This window comes from Amphiprion ocellaris, chromosome 7, assembly GCF_022539595.1.
Source record: "Amphiprion ocellaris isolate individual 3 ecotype Okinawa chromosome 7, ASM2253959v1, whole genome shotgun sequence".
Classification (NCBI taxonomy): domain Eukaryota; kingdom Metazoa; phylum Chordata; class Actinopteri; family Pomacentridae; genus Amphiprion; species Amphiprion ocellaris.
Genome location: NC_072772.1, coordinates 29,917,476 through 29,935,334, shown reverse-complemented (window position 1 = coordinate 29,935,334; position 17,859 = coordinate 29,917,476). Strand labels below are relative to the sequence as shown.

Sequence of the window (17,859 nt, the reverse complement as noted above, 5' to 3'; positions counted from 1 at the left end):
CTCAATTCTAATGAGGCCTACTCATTTAATGTCAAAAAAGGTACATAGGGATATAAAAGAAAATGAATTGTACAAAAAAAATAAGGATTTCTTTAAAACCACGCATTATATTTAACCTCTAATTGTACATCCTGTTGCTTTTGCTGGAACAGATGTTTAGTTATTTGGATAAGAGCTCGCTTAGGTTGAAAATGCAAACCTACAGTGGAAAATTACCTGATTGCATCTATTAATAGGAACCATAGAAGTGCATTTTGTCCTATCATAACATGAACAAGCAGAGTTTGCACACACTTGACAAAGCAGGAAATTAAATGAAAACATACATGAGGAAATTATAGTTGCCTAGGAGCTTGATGCAGCTCCTCAGAGTTCACAACATTTTAACTATTAAATATACCTTTCAGCTGCACGTGAATAAAGACTTTCCAATACATTTAGTATTGTCCTCATTCTTTTTGACACATCAACCCATATAAACTGAGTAACAACATGTAGCAGGAGGTTTTCTTCACATAAGGAAGCTGTTTATTTTCTTATAATTTCTTGTGCATAATTTCTGAGGACCTGAGCCAATCCACAGTCGCACTGTGATATAGATTTTTTTTTGTAGTATAGAAAAGAACAGAGGAGCTGAGACCAACATACATCCGAAGAAAAACTAAGCAAGGAATATAATTTCAACTTAAAGTGATTTGGTATGATGTCAAAACATTTATATATCTGCTGACGTATACATATATATGAAATCTACTAATATTTTTGCCTTTTGACAACCCAGCGTTATACAGTTCTGTGTATGAGACTCATGATGTGGAAGTGCACTCTTAAAGTCTTTTTCATAGATTTTCATAAAAACAGGAGTCCTGCAGACGTACATGGTATGACATGAATGAAATTTCCTGTGATCATGGAGACAGTGTCAGCTTTTCTCCATGTGCAGAAAAAAACAGCTGCTTCTCATGACTCTCCAGTGTTTATAGACCTGTTCTATAGATGGCCAGGAGAGGGCGGCAGAGGAACTTAGAAGAGCAGGTACCAAGAACATTTAAAAACAGGTGAACTCTTAATGAGGAGGATTTTTCAGAGTTCTCTCAATCAAAGCACTGAATAACTTATTCATATATTTGTCTTTCTTAAACATTCACAGTTCACTCTCTGTCATCTCCCGCTTGCTGAGGCATCTCCTCTTCTGTCTTAGCATCACCGTCTGTCTGCTCTGCAGGCTGATCATCCCCCTCCTCCGAAGCCTCCATGCTCTTTTCTCGTTCCACTTCCTCCTCTGGATCCCACCTGTCCTCCGGGTCGCCCTTTTCTACCTCCGCCTCTGTGTTTTCGCAGTCCTCCTCCTTGTTTTTGTCTTCTTTCAGAGCGCCCGGCGGCCCGGATTCGGCCTCCTCCTCCGTCGGGCTGCTGAAAACCTGCTCCTCGTCCCCATTTTCTTTGGGGCTGTGCAGTTCAGTTGGGGACAGGCCGCTCCCGAAGGCTCCCGCCTCCTCCCCTGCTGACCTCCTGTGCTGTCTGGTGGGCAGACGCCTCTTGAATGATAATCGTGCACGGGTCTGTGGAAAAGATGATCAAGAGGCAACAGAGGATTTAGAAAAAAAAACAACACAGTTTTAGAAATTCTAAGCATCTTAGAGCTATAATACAGCGCAAGTTTTTAGTGTTTTTGTCTTTTTTTTTAAAGATAGAATTCAGACATAATCAGTTATTTTGTGCAATCAAACTATCCAAGTCCAATCAGCATATGCGTGAGAGTACTGAACAAATGGTATCCAGGGACTCTAACTAGGCTAAGGGGATTACATCTTCAATCCCTCCCGCAGGAGCACACATGCACTACAGGGGCATCTTGCTGCAGCTTATCCGAGGCCTTCTTAAACACAAGATGCAGAACACCCACTGAGATGTACGTCAGCGGGGACGAGGCTCACGTGCTCAGCTGTGACGACGCAGCTCACGCAGCGAATAGCGAGAGAAGCACTTCAGGGGGGCTTCAATGTGACAGCAGTTCGTGTTTGTCATTTAGTGACTCAGAAGTCTAAACATATGAAGCACAAGGATGCTAATTTAATCAGAAATGCTTAGAAATGATCAGAACTGGATGGTCTAGAGTGCATGTTGCCCTTCTGAAAGTCACCATAGCACCTGTCCAGCTGTATTTGAAGGAGGTGCTACAGCAAACAGTCCAGATTTATTTTGTCTGTGATAGTGTCAAGGTGATGTGCAGCTTCACCTTGTTGATGCTCGGCAGCGGGGTGCCTTCAGGAGGGCTGTCGAAGCTGATGCGGTCCTCGTCTTCGCTGGACAGATGTGGGGGTCTCAGGGTGGGGCTCAGAGGGCTCAGGGGACTGCAGGGCGTCGTGGGCGACAGCGGCGCCGGCTGCAGCTTCACCTCCGGACTTTTGGGCGACGGCAGCAGAGCAGTGGGCGACAGGGCGAGGTTGGCCTGCAAGGGGTAGAGTGAAAACCTGAAGCCTAAACATTGACATCTGTAGGACATTATGTTCTGATGAAACTTCAACCTTATTTCTAATAAATAAACCTCAAATAAACACAATTAAGCTTGTCTTTAGAGATTTATTTTACAGGTTTTTTTAAATAGGAAGTAAAAATTCAATCATGATGTGAAGTTAAAAAATGCCATTCCTTTAAATATATGTACTTTTAAGTGAAGTTTAAATCAAGTCTTTTACAGGTAAACACATAAAACAATGATCTGCGTGCACCTTCCAACTTTGAAACTCTGACACAAACATGTCCTAAAACACCCTTAAAGTGTCACAAACAACACCTGAAATGCCCCAACAAGTGTAAAACAACACATAAAATCCAGATTTAGCCCCTGAAACTCAGCTAACAGTTTCCTACCTGCACTGGGGAGAACAGGAAGAGGGAGAAGCGGCAGCCCTTTTGTCCCATAGCTGCCCACCGTGTGAAATGCTAACTAAAGGAACTCGAGACACAAGTCAGAGCCTCTCCAGAACCGCTGTGGCCAGTTATCCTATTAGCTCATTAATGTGAGCCGATTGTGGCATCAGGGACAAAGTCCTTCCCCCTTTTCTTTCCATGTGAACATGTCAGGCACCAGAGGAAACTGAACAGTGGGTGGCAGTAATGCTTTAAATATCTCAAACCCCTAACTACATGATGTAATACCGCACACTGGTGAAGGTACCAGCTGTTTTGTTCTTCTCTCACAGAATATTCAGATGTTGCAAGATGCACCAACCTGCAGTTTCTCAATGATGGCGGAGTTCTTCATCTTGATTTTGAAGGGTTTTTGAGAGGAGATAGATTTCTGCAGGAGAACACAGTAAGACAAGAGTTACAACTTCCATTTGAAACATAGAAAGCTAATATTTACATAAATTATTCATTAGTCCCTTTATTTATAATATGTATTCTCGTATACAGTATTGATGGACAAGCAACCACATACCCTGGAAAGTATTAAAACTAAATTAAAGATAACAAGAAAAGCACTCAGAGAGCGCAGTACTCCGCCAAGGCTGCTCAATTGTTGCATCATTTCCAACATATAAGTCCCAATAAGTCTGCAGCAGTTGATTTGTAGTAGGATCACAGTCATGTGATCGTCAGCAAGTAGCTGATGTAGTGTTCACTTGTAGTTATAGCTACAGTGACACCCTGCCTCTATGTCGCAATGATACAGAAATCTTTAACAAATCCGTGGATCCAGACTATAAGCTGCATCACTGCCAAAATTTAATCAGTTGGTCCTTGTGCCATTTTTGACCTTCCCTGAAAATTTCATCCAAATCTGTTATTCCGTTTTTGAATAATGTTGCACACAGACAAACAGACGGAAGGACAAACGTACGCCGATCGTCACATATCTCAGTCGCGTTCCTTGGCGGAGTAATAAACAGTATTATAAACAATGTTTTTCTTGATTTCCTGCTCATGATGTACACATCTTTGCATTTCCGTTGTGGTTTGTGCTTTTCATCGGCCACAATGCAAACTTCGGTTTGTTTGGCTTGTTTGGCACTTAGTTGACTGGGAGAAAAACCAACAGCACTTTCCCAACGTTTCAAGCAGAGGAAAAAAATTTATAAAACTGCAAATTTGGCAATGGCACACAGTCCACTGTGTTGAAAGAATGAGGTTGCAATAAAAATGTACAGTAAACACACCCAAGTCTGGGGACTTCCTGAAAATCTCTAGGCGCCAAATGCAGCACATGGGTCAGTAAAGGAACAAAACTACTCACATCTGACTCTTCATTATCATCCGTTTGATTCTGCAACTTCAGGGAACATGGAGGTCTTCTTCGAAATGGCAACTTCGAATGGAAAAGGTGGAGGGAGTGTCAGTGAAATGTAAAGTCCCAAACAGCTTGTGTGAATTCAGCAAATACTTCACTTAATGTTGGTTACTGTAAAACTACACAGCTAAATACACACTTGTAGAGTTTAAATAAGTCCACTACCTCGTTATCTGAGTTGGGCATCGGTAAAATATGACCTTTGAACCTTCCAGCCAGCTCAGCCACAGATGGCTTGGATGGAGAATCCTTCTGGTGTGGAAAAACATTCAGTAAAACACGTGAAAAATATTTAAATCTTGATTTATGGAGATAGAAATCAGATGCATCTTAGAAAACATTAATGCACTGAATGAAACCAGAAGTTTATTTTGAAGGATTTAAATCACATACAGCTATAAGAGACATCAAAGATTGGAGATGATTCCACAATCATAACACAAACAGTAAATAAACAGCAATAATATTAACTGCACATATATCTTAGGATGAGAAATGAACATGTTTTGACATTCTGGAGTTCCTCTTTGCACGCTGAATGTGGAATGCAACATCAAAAGCTTGAAAATGAAATTGCACCATAACTTGGCCACGACAAACTAATTGTGTAAACAGAATTAAACAGTACACAACTTTGGCAGTTTCAAGGAATGCTAAGACATTTCATGCCTTTGCCTTGTTGTTAGATGAACCACAACAGCTAAATAATGCCACTCAGGGGACCCACATGCTCAACAAAGAGAGCTTTTTCAATAAGCAGCGCACAGAGCAGCACAACATAACTGATGTTCTGAAGTAGAGAAAATGTTTCACTTCCTACTTCTGAACAACAAAAATGCAGACGGGTTGAGAAACACAGCGGGGGAGGTGGAAATGAAAAAAAAAAAACAACCAGACTCCACCGGCGGTTCTGTTCTGTCTTTTGGAGGAACTCATCTCCTGCTGAAGAGCTCCGGATGTGAGTTTCTCTCTGCACAGCTGTTCAGCATCACGCTGCAGCCGGCGACAGGTCCGACCTGTCCTTGCAGCCTCACACTGTTATCACTTCTCAGCCCTTTTACTCTCTCTCTCTCCCACTATTCCCAAGCTGATTGCTGAACTTCCCTCCCCCGCGCTCGCCTTTGATGACCAGCAGCTCACTCCACATATCTGCGGACGGAGTGATAAGTTTGCCGATGGCGTCAGACTGGAATGAGCCTTGAAACAACTCTGTTTTCCAGGTTCTAGATTCAGTTTTGTGCTGTGTTCGGCCGAGCAGGATTGCCCTTTGCTGATGTGCGTCGTCGTCACCACTCCTGCTGGGGCCCCTCCTGTTCTCTCTCTGGCTTTCATACATCTCATTTCCATCCTACTTTTTATTGGCCACTAAAAAGCTCATGCGTCTCCTCACAGCTGCCAGTTCTGTCACATTTCCTGGGTGTGTTCCTCTCACTTCTCCCCCTCAATCTCTGCACATTTTGAACCGCCGCCCACGAAAACATGGTTCTCCCGGGCTTTACAGATACACGCACATTCCACGTTTTAATCGCACGCTTTATTTTCCTTTTTCCCCTTGTTCTCAACATGACCTCACCACCTTGCTCCCTCCACCCAAACGTGCAACAACACCAGCGAGCGCCTCCGTTAATGCGCCTCTGCTTTGCCTCCGCGTCCTAATCCACACCCCAACCCTTTTCCTGAGCTCTCTTTGCTCATACGTGATAAATAGTAATTACCAGGGACCACCCACCCGCCACTCCATTATTTTGTAACCTCTAATTGTTTAACGCTTTCCTGTCCTCCAAAAACAAACGCCGCCTTTCGAGCACAAAGTGAAATCACAACAGTGCGAGCGGAGGAAGCCTTTTGTTTCGATCTGCTCAGATGTTTTGGGTCAAGTTTGTTTAAAAAATGTCTGCCGGACTCCTCAAAGTTAAAAAAAAATCCCTGGTTTGTTCTTTTCATTGAGTTGCTTCTGGAGTGATTATGGAGTAAAACCATCTCATTTCGACGTTCAAGGTGACCTCTGCACTGTACTGCTGATGTTGAGAATGGATTGTGCTCATGTACAGCAAAGATTAAACCCTCCATATATAGATAATTTATCAAACAAGTAGCTTAAATAAAGTGTGATGCTATATGAGCATTGCAAAAGGCTTCAGCAGTGTTAACTAGTTTCATTTGAAAGTCATTGTAGCATTGGATTTCTGTGAGATTATGTTCATTTACATTTACTTTACTTTATTATTTTGATGTTTATTTATGTTGCATCTCGTTTCATAGATTATTTGAATTATTTGATGGTTTATTGTTTTGTGTTTCATTATTGCAAGGCACTTAAAATGCATACAGTTTTATAAATCATAGCTGTGGTTTCATTCATGTGCAATGTAAAAATGTCTAATGAATGTCTTATGAGTATGGATGTATGATGTTGAGGGTGGGACAGGGGACAAAGATTGCGATACTTCGTTTTTCTGCTATGTATATTACAATGTGAGAAAATGTTGGTAGGTGAGTTCATCAGCATTAAGAAGAAAAAGTACTTTTTTCAAATATAAAAGTTGAAAAAAGTGATTTGGAACCTTATCGTATGATAGAAAAGGCATTTATGATTGATTTTTGCTTTAGGCTCTAGCTTCGATTTCATCATATAGAGCTTTTTAGTGCAGATTTTCTGGTCTAACAAATTGAGTTCGTTCGTGCAGTGGCAGCTATTGCAAGACATTGCTAACTTTTGGTCAACATGGTCCTTTCTGAGAATATTTTCACTGAACTGCTGCTGCGTTTCTTTTTGCAACACCTTTTCAGTGTTTCTCTTCTGTTCCTCGCTCATTTCACTGTGCCCAAGTGAAGCCTGCAAGTCAACAAACTGAGTCTTTTCAATACACATATTATAAAAAGTCTTTGCTTGTAGATTAGTGATGGAAAAATGAGAATCGTGCAAGTTTTCTGTTTGTATGAAGCAGCAAAAAAACCTTGCAGCATGATGTGTTTGAGTTCATTCGTCTTTGCTTCCAACTGCACCTCCTGCAATGTGACTATTGTGCATGTAAACACAGTGATGCAGAGGCTGAAATTATATATTGTGCATCCTTAATTACAAGTATCAAAACATCCACAGTTGGATTAGAACTCCAGTCGCTGTGTTTTGTTCCAATAGCCAAATCCAATATTAAATGATCAGCCACAAGATTAAAACCACTGACAGCGAAGGGAATAACACTGATCATCTACTTATAGATTCTCAACTCATCTACATTCCGGACGTGAAGAAAACCTTCTTTGCTTGAACGCTACTGATAAAGTCGACGTACAGCTCTATTTTTGTACCGTTTTGTTAAAAAGCACAAGAAACACCAGCCAAAATGCAATCCCAAGTGCGTCAGAACTACCACAGCGACTGCACGGCCGCCATCGACCAAATGGTCAACATGGAGATGGTTGCTTCTGAGCAATTTCATGTTCAGGTTCTGGCCTTCATACTGATGTTATTTTGGCAAATATCACCCTCCTAAACATTTTTCCGCATCAAGCACATCCCACTCCATTGCCGCGGCACTCCTCAACATACTTGAGGAACACGACCAAGAGGCCGACCTGACCTTCATACACTCCAGATGTCCATCCAATCAAGCATCTGTGAGATACACCGGAACAGTCCCGATCCACAGAGGCCTCATCCCACAACCCACAGCACCCAAAGGATCCAGACACCACAGGGCACTCCCACAGGTCCCATGTCTGTCCCCTGACAGCTATTCTGGGATCCACACAAAATTAGACGAGGAATTTTAGGGTTGTGGCTATTAAAAAATGTGGTGTGACTGAGTTTTTTTATATGTTATGATTTTCACAGTAACATTTTACAGGGACATTGTCAACAACCTTATGCAAAAAATATAGAAACTCCACTAATCTTAGCTTTTAATGTCATGGTGTGGCCATCTGACTTTTAATTTCATTTAAAAATGTCAATGCTCACAGTTCATGTGGTTTTACCAGCTGTCACTGAGATGACAAACGGCAGCAATATTTCACTGAATCATACAAGGCCTCAGATTGGTTGTCAGTACTGCGCATGTTCCACTCAGCTGGGACCCCAAGCTCTGTGGAAGAGTGGGAAACTATGTTTCACTGCAGGAGAGAGCAGGGAAAACTATTTCTGGGGATCTAGGCCTGGGAAAAAGCCCCGGCGCTGTGTAGGCAGCCTGGATCACAGCTCTGCTCTGTAACCCCTCAGCTCCTAAGAGAGAGCGTCCCTGGATAAGCTACACCACATCTGAATCATGCTGCAATCTGGCATACAGAGCAATTGAGCATGTCTAAACAAGGAAGCGACAAAAAAAGCTTCTTAAAGCGGAGCCTTAAGCATGTGATTGAAGTTTTCCAGAAAAGTGGGACTGGGTCGAAGCTGAAAAAGAAAAAAAACTCTTGACTTCCTTGGAAAAAAGCTAATTTAGACTTGTTGCTGCACTTACAGGACAGACTTAATCCACTGGCATTAAAGGCAGTTTCAACAAAAAAGAAAATCAGGATCGTTGACATTTTTTACTGACAATTTATTATTATATATATATTTTTAGAAAAGTCAGTTCATGCTCGTAGCAAAACTGTCACTCAAGCGATCAGTGGCAGCCTTGGAGGACAGTTTGGTGTCATAAGTGACAGAATTTGTTAGTTTGATTCCCCAGACTAGGTGGGAAAATATAGTGGGGTCAAATTCAAAGTCAATATTTCATCTGCAGTGCAGCACATTGCCTGGATGCCTATTTGACATTTTTCACCCCTTGGACATTTGCGGAGTCTCTCTCGGTGTCACGTACCACCTGCAGCCCATTACTACTATCTACTAGTATATGACTGAACTACAAGCAGCAAGACAAGATCCTAAATTAATGCTATTATATTTCAGCAATCTGTCCTGTTTTTGGATGTTTGAAATTTGGAATTTGAGGTTATAATCCTAAAAGTCTGTTTACTTATGGTATGATAAGTAAATAGCTGGTTGTTTGCTATGTTAACTACACAAAATCCTAATTTGGAAGCAGAGTATATAGAAAAAAGGTCAAACTACTCTCTATGTGTCGCATGGCTTCAGCTGGGAGGCAAACATGATGTCTGAACAAGAAAATGAGAGTAAGTTAGAACACAAAACCTGAGTTTACAGATGCAGCAGCCGGGCTGCAACTAAAAACGACTTCTATTGTCGATTAGTCTGCAAATTATTCTTCTGATTGTTTAGTTGTTTTAGTTCATCAGTGTGTTTCCTAAAGCCCAAGATGACATCCTCAAACGTCCTGTTTTGTCCACAACCAGAAGACATTCAGTTTACTGTCATAGAGGAGACCCAAAATCAGAAAAGATTCAGTTTAGAGACACTGGAATTTGAGATGTTTCCTTGAAAAAAAGTAATCGATATCAAAATAGTTCAAGATTACTTTAATAGCTGACAAAATAATGGTTTAATCATTAATCATCAATCAAATTGTTCATTAAGTTAATGTTGAATTTCATATTTTGGGGACTGCTGACTAGAAGAATTGGAACAGCAATAAAATTCTCCATTATTATGGATGCAAATTTATGTTGTGATATCAAAATAGTAGTAGACTTTCTGGAAATTCAGAACAAAACTTTTGAAACATTTAGCTGACTACAGAATTCTTAAACTTGTGACTCTGTCGTTTCTATAACGGCACCACCAAAAAGAAGACAGGAATGAATGTATGTTTCTTCCTAATAATCTTAGGAATAATCTTCTTCCTTCTAATCATATTAAAAATTCAATAGTGTCTTGAAACACCTGAAAAATCCCCTCAACCTTATATAATGAGAAACATACTCTGAAAAGGCTCAACACATCTCTTATCTGTACACTATAAGCTCTTGTGCTCTGTGAGCTGTGTTTGGAGAATTAAAGGTTAATCCCAGCCAACGTCTTCATTTCCAGACTGTGGAAGGAGACACGAGGTTTACTGTATGACCAGCAGATGTGGAAGGAGAACACAGAGACAAACAGATCACACAAAGCCTGATATTGTCTGTTCCTGTGATTCCTATTTCCAGGAGGGGAGAAAGGAGCACATGATATTAGAGTCAGTAAATCCGAACATCTCTGCCTGATATACGGGCAGCGGTCGGAGAGCAATAGGCCATGTAATCTATCACGGAGCTGATGGAGATGCTGACTGGCTCAGGGGTCTTTAACCCTTCTCTCAGAATAACCCTCAATCCTCATAAGCTCTCAAACACAGTGGAAATCTGCGAAAGTGGAGATAAATAAAGCACACAGCTGTTTGGTGAGATCTTGCTCAGTAGGTCCACCGAGCGTAATGGCTTCAGTTTGAGTGTGCAGACTTTGTTTTCACAAGTCAGCGTGTTCTGCCAGGGGGAAAACCACCACAGTGAGCAGCTCCCTTCTGCCTACACTTGTTAAGTGGCAAGAAAGCAGACAGGCACTTTTCTTGCTCGCCGCCTTTCCAGGAAAACATGATGTGTTTTTGGACCAGACCTCATCCGAATATCTCACTTTTCCACTGCCCTCACCGGCTCTGCTTTTGTGTGTTTTCACATGTACATTGTGTGTGTGTGTGTGAGTGTGTGTAGAAGCGCGTTAGAAAGGTCCTCAGTCAGAGCGATGAGGTAAATGGACATCTATGAGCTGAGAAATGGGAGGTGCTGCGGGAACAGAACAGTGGGGAAACATGAAATGAAACAAGCATCGACGGAGTGGAAAAACAAATTCAGATGACCTGAGAACAGAAAACTGCTGATAAAAGGTGGATTCCCACAGCAGAAGCCCACAAGAGCTTCAATCATAGCTCAGTGCCCCCAGGGAGACTTGTAAATGTTATTTAACTGCAGTTTGATTGACACAATATGAAGATATGAGAACAGATAAGAGCACCAAGCCTGCTCAAGGAATGCACTTTTGATATGATAACTGCAGCAGCCTGTTTAGGATCATCTGAGCTGAGAGTGAATAATGATTAACAAAAAGTTATCAGAAAACATAAACAGCTCACAGGAGAGATCACTTCCCCCGAGAATGTTTAAACTTATGCAAGAAAGCTTCGACACGGTGTTCTGGCATTCTCATCCTCTCTGATCCAGGACAAAAACCATCTGGACGGTGGATCAGATGGTTGACATGGAGGCCGACTGCTGCAGACAGACATGGGATGACTTCATTCAGTGAATCAGTGCACTTCCCCGCTCCGGTGCTGTGTAGTTCCTGCAGACTGCTACAGGGTTTGGAATCCATTCATGCATAGCTGCATGCTCAGGATCACATATTCTGTTGCGTTTGGCAGCCGCCTGCACACGGCAGCTGATGGCAGTTATGGGAATGTGAAGCGACACGCTGGGCCGTCGGGGTTTTTCTGCAGGCAGGGAGGCGAAAATTCATAATATTCTCCTGCTTTTTCACTTCTATTTACTCTGGTACTTCCTTATTCCCACGTTGTTGAAATCACTTTCACTCATTTCTGATGTCACCATATCTGGCTGAAGATCTTTCTGATGCATATTTCTTGAGCAAATCAGAGAATCTCCCTGTGTTTCTGTCCTGCTGTCGACCTGAGATTGTGCAACCCACCACCAGCTCATCCTGCACGATCTGTGCATTCAAACTGAAAAGTTTCCTCTTCCATCTACCTGCTTCTAGACCCCAGAGGACTACATCTGTCCCCTGTCTTTAGTGGCTTCTACTTGCTGAAGATGCACCACATTAATGGGATCTAATCGCTAAACTCCTTCTCTAGTTCTGGCCTCAATAAATGTGCACATTTAATCAATTTCTGCTTATTGTAATACGGGGGGCAGATTTAAAAACCAACCACGTATGCTCACTTTATTTAACATGTTAAGTTACTGAGTGCATATTAAGGGTTTACATGCATCTAATGCACATAAAGGAAATAAAATCTCTTCTCCACCAGTGTCATGTTACTATACAGAGCTGTGTTTCTGTTATTTAGCTGACCATAAGTGATATAATAGGGGACAAAACAGAAACAAGTATCCATATAGCATCATACTGTCAAAATACAGCAACCTTAAAAGTGACCACACAGTTGAATTAGTGCATCTTGAAATCTGTTTTAACAAAAAAAATATAAGTTTTGTGAAAGCAGAATTTATTCTAGGACTGTTGTATTACATATATAGATGTTAGTTTCAACTAGGTGTAACTAATAAACTAGTAAATGAGAGTACAGTCATATAGTCATGACATTTCACTTTTGCTTATGAATTTTTGTCCTGCTTTGCTATGGTTTGAATGCAGGAATTTGACTTGCATTTTAGTATTTCTACTTCATGTTATTTCTGCTTTTACTTAGAGGAATCTGAAAACTTCTTCCAACTCTGGTAGGATTGAATGCAAAGGTCACAGTCCAGTTTCCAAGCTACTATGCTGACACTGTGCATTTGTCTCCGTTACATTCTGTTTCTGAGTTGTCAGTCAGCAGTCAGTGTGAATTTGAGTTATTCTCACTCCTCTTCCAAAAAGCCTCACAGGTTTACAGCATGCTCAGACCTGCAGGATGCACCTGTCCTCCAAGCAAGAACAACCTGAAAACCTCAACCTTTTTTTTTCCTGGTGCTGCAATAAGATACTTTAAATAATGAAACACAGACGAGGAAATCTGAAATATTCACAATCTAATTCAGGTTGTAACATCTGCTGTAAGTAAAAAATGCAAAACACGACTTGGAAAAAAAAAGGCACTTGCAAAGTATGAGCAGCTTGCAACACTTATTGTGTTTGCACTCCTTTCTGCCAAAAAAGGAAATAAAGAGCATGGCTGGGTGCCAGAATTAGAAGAGGGTGGCTGAGGAGGTGCAGGCAGTACGGGGTTAACTGTTTTGCAGTCTGTAAGCTACAAACTCACGGTGATGATATTGTTTCTTGTCGTAGTTTCCACTTCCTCTGCCTGACTCGCTGTGCCTCAATCGCTCTGTACGTACCTCGCGTTTTTAGACAAACTGACAAAATTCAACATGTTTGACAATCTGCAGACTTGGCCTGCTTCTCTGACCTGCTCACACTGAAAAAAATGGCAACGACATGTCCTTCAAGTCAGTTCTGACGGCATCATTTTGTCTCAGGAAGTTGAAAACCTGAGCAGAGACAGAAATTGCACAGCTTGGACGGCTGGATAACACATATCCAGTCATGACATAACTTCCTTGAAAGGCAGCAGTATGTTTTCCTTGTACAGATCAGTGTCCTCGTCCTTATCGCCTCTGTAGTTCCCGCCCCACCTATCTATCTGCCCCACGCACTGCTTTGGACTGAACACTTATACCTCAGAGCAGGAAAAGCAAAACACCGCATGTATAGTTGGAGTTCCTGTAAGGGCGGCAAACAACGGCATTGTTTAGGAAAAGAACGGCAACAAGCGTTTTCCAATAAAACGCAGCATAAAGCAGTTAAGGCATTACGAGGCTTTATGAACCATTTGATTGGTCGTAAAGGTGCAAATATTCTCCAAAGGGCCAAGCGCGCACACAACTAATTTGAAGTCAGATTAGATGGAGGAGATGTAAATTCAGCCCAACTTTGCAACAAGACAACGCAGCCAATACAGACTTTTAGATTAACTTCAGACGATTTAAGCGCTGCAAATCAGCAAGTCAGAGCACATTAAAGTGTCAAAAGGTAGTGAGTTGTCCATTTTTTCCCACCAATACAACTTTTGTAGCTCTGTAGAATCAAATTAAAGTTACTAGTGAATGAGTTTTTCTTTGTATGTCAACCAAAACTTACTATGTGTGTCTCTCAGGCCTGTTAACTACACTGAACATGCTTTCTACCTTATAAAACGTTTGCAAAGTTTTGTTGTACAAGTTTCAAAACCTGCCTTGTTTACATCACTCTTATCTTTGCTCACTGCTTTGCACTTTCTACAACACATCGCTGCTGCTAACTAACTCCCTCTGCAGATAACAATCTTTTCACTTGCTCTTACTTTGCATTTCTGTGCTCATCTGGTTGCTGAGACCATGAAACAGTATCAGATACACGGCAGTTAATTCTGCCCAAAACCAGTTCTTGTTTTCACACTGTTGCCTTTCATCCCCGGGGAAACTCAACACATTGTGAAACACTCAAGACAAACTGCAGGAACTCCGGCGGAAACATGAAGATTCTGCAGATTTTGCATCATTTTGGACGCCATAAAGATGGTACAGTTTAAATATGTGAACACAAGGCAGAAAACATGCTGAGAGATTGAATTCAAAGATGAGGCTGCCACAACAGGAAGCGTGGGCGAAATCTAAGTCATTAAAGTCACATGAGACGCTGGCGGTTTGTCCTAGTATCACTATGTGCTCATCATCCCAATCATCTCATCGAGGCTCAGACGTCCTTCGGTCACGGGATTTGAATGAACTGCATTAGTAGTAACATTTCATACACACCCCACTGTGTGTGATGTGAGCAGAGATCCAAGCATAACAGCTCTGTGACCGAGAGAACCGGCTTCGGTTTCGCAGGCTTCGCCTTGATGCTGATGCTTTACATTCCACCGAGCTTCACGGTCAGTTTGGTGTCTGTTTTATGTTTGAGACGGAGTGAACCAGTCATCCTGCGCGGAAACACACTAAGCTCAGTGTACAAACTTTGCAAACACTGCATAATTCACTCACAATACTCTTTTTTTGTTTTGTTTTGTTTTATTATACCATGACGTTCTGGTTCCAGCGGAGTGCAAGGAGTAGTTGCACTATATAAGAAGTACTGGTTCATAATAACACTATGACACTGTTTAAAAGACTCACTGTTGCAAAGCAAAAAGGGGAAAATCTAAGTCATTAGCACTTGTCTGGCTAGCATAGACTGAGTTCCTGTGTTATTGCTCTCTTAACTTTACTATGGATTACATAATAAATGTGCACACCATATGGTTGGCACGGCCATCCCAGATTCTCACTCCTCCAGCTGTGGTGTTGTTTTTCCATCAGAGTTGAACCCACCATTCCACAGACCGGCACAAATCCTCAGGTGCCTCCACACACACACACACACACACACACACACACACACACACACACACACACACACACACACACACACACACACACACAACTGCACAACTTTCCACATTTTCTAATATCACCTTGTCGTTCCGACATGGGGAAAAAAACAACATTTAAGAATTTCCATGTGTTAATGTTCTCGTAAGAGTCGCTCGAGGCGGTTGATGTAAATCGATGTTTGCGAACAACTATTTGCTGAAGCTGGAAGCACACGGCTGACATCACCAGCATTTGATGTTACTGAGGCACAAAGCTAAAGCAAGTGTGAAGTTGACTTTACAAGACAGTTTTACATTTGTTTACTATGAAGCGAACAAAAAAGCTAACATTTGGGCGAAAAATGGCACCATTTTGGCCTAATTTAAGCGTCTGGTTGTTTACTGGATTGCAATTCTCAGTAAACAGGGAAGTGACAAATCAAAAATTAAGTGCAATACTCTAATTTCATTATCAACGGCAGCGGCATGGCCTTGTGTAACCGCATGACAAATTTCACTTCACTCATTGTGGTGCTGTGGCGAGACTCAATAAGTAATGATTAGGTGCTGACTTTAAGGGATTTGCAGGGAAACTACTGACAGATGATTTAAAGAAACATCGGAAACATCAAACACTTGAACCTCACTGATGAAATGTCTCAGTCTCTGGGCATCCACGGGTTTCACATCAAGGTTTAAGACTAGAAGAATCATGGCAGCTGCTCTGGGAGTTTAACATTTTACCTAAACTCAACACAACAGATTTCAAACAACACCTTGGCGAGGTTGTTGGTCACCAAGTGTCATAAACCGTGCAGTGAGCTTGTGAGATGAAGAAAAACTTGGATCCACCAGTGATTCATGTCAAAGTTCAGCTTTTTGGTCAGTCTTTTTTACTCTCAAAACAAATTTCTCTTCTACAAACCAACTATTCAGAATCAGAAATCCAGTCTAGATTCATTTCTTTCAATTTTAGCAGCAAGGAAAGAAGAAAAAGATTTGGCTTGAAGCATAACTCAGTCCTAAAGTGTGCTATAAGTATGTGAGTAGTTTATTACTAATCTGCTCCCTCGCTCCCCCCCAAAAAAACAAATGGGTGTTTCTCTTCCTATGACATTAAATACTCCAGAATGATGTTAGGAGCCTGAGGGAGAAGCTTGTTTTGCAGGGAGGAGGCCACAAACCTGTGAGCAAACCCTGCAGGAAAAAACACATGGGTGGAAGGACCGGGACAAGAGCACGCCTTTTCTTTTTTAGCCTCAGTGCAAGTGTGTAACGGACAGTTTAGCCTTTGAGAGGTGGGTGGCTGGGGCTAGAAAAAGACCTACAAGCGCATTTATAGGGAGAGAAAAATGGCATTTACTCCAGAGTGCACAAACACTTGCTCGTGACAGATCAGCTCCATTTCCTTCCTCGTACGTTGTGGTTACTTGTTATGAAATTGGTACCACAAACCTACTTTCGAGCCAAATATCAGCCTGCAGCTCAGATAAACAGCCAAAGAGGTAAATTTCTGTTGCTGTTGGTGAATCCTGTGCCCATAATTCTATGTATCTGTGTGCCAATGGCAGAAAAACTGCACCCAAAGGGGAAAAAAAGAGTAGAAAATTACATCATAGAGCATAACAAAGTACACACAATGTCACAGTTAGGAGCATCATCATGAACCACAACTGCATAATGATCCATAAGACTAGTAACAGCATGCCAGAAGTGTAGTTGGTTAAATAGCTGCACAAACAAGTCTCTCCAGCAGCAGCATCACAATAATAACAGAGCATTAGAAAATGCTGTAAAGTCACTTCACTGAGCTGCTATGATGTAATGCTTTAATTTCCACCACAGCACGGCTACACAAAACCCACATTAAATGGTAAAAACATCTGGTTTAAAAGTACAGGCTGCAAACACACAACTACACTCAGAGAGCTGCTACCTCCATCCTGGGAAATGTGCCACAGATCGTCCCCTCCTGCCTCCTTCTTTTTTTTCCCTCCTCCTTTTCGGCCTCTTGGAGCAAACTGGTGCCTGCTGCCTGGAGGAAAGTGAGAAGCGGAGTCTGAGAGAAGCTCAGTGTTTATATCTGGAGCCAAATCAGCCTCATGGACGCGGAGGAGGAGCCCACAACTTTTACGCGCATTTGGCTCCGTCTGCGCCGTCAAGTCAACGAGGTTCAGAAATAGCACTTCTGCTCCAGACTTTAAAAATAAAACCAGCTTTTTGGAGGGGATTTCCACCAAGCGATACTGATAATGGACAGATAGGTACTTTACTCATCCCTTTGGGTAAATCCAAGGTATCCAGTAGGTCACATTTATTAGATGTAAGAAAAACAAGGTGCAAATCGTTAAGTTGCATGAAAAGTTAAGTTGCATGAAAAAACATGACAAAAAACAAACAAAAAGACCCAGCAACATATATAAATACAGTAGTTAATACATAAAAATCAAACAATAAAAAATAATTAAAATATAGTTATTATTATTATTAATAATAATAATAATAATAAGAAGAAGAAGAAGAAGAAGAAGAAGAAGAAGAAGAAGAAGAAGAAGAAGA

General features: G+C 41.5%; 1 protein-coding gene across 2 annotated transcripts; it reads right to left on the bottom strand.

The window, feature by feature from the left end:
* Positions 1-11: 11 nt before the first annotated feature.
* zgc:153184 (uncharacterized protein LOC751652 homolog) lies at positions 12-17,393 on the bottom strand. Of its 2 annotated transcripts, none has more exons than XM_023262772.3 (6): positions 17,237-17,393; positions 4,460-4,546; positions 4,241-4,312; positions 3,236-3,304; positions 2,240-2,452; positions 12-1,562 (listed from the first exon to the last, which is right to left on the bottom strand). In XM_023262772.3, exons 1-6 carry the CDS (start codon positions 17,240-17,242, stop codon positions 1,152-1,154), a joined length of 858 nt encoding a protein of 285 aa, XP_023118540.2. In that variant the 5' UTR covers positions 17,243-17,393; the 3' UTR covers positions 12-1,151. The 2 variants fall into 2 exon arrangements, with proteins under 2 accessions (XP_023118540.2, XP_023118541.2); XM_023262773.3 differs by having other exon boundaries at positions 4,460-4,543; positions 17,237-17,372.
* Between the last annotated feature and the right edge of the window lie 466 nt (positions 17,394-17,859).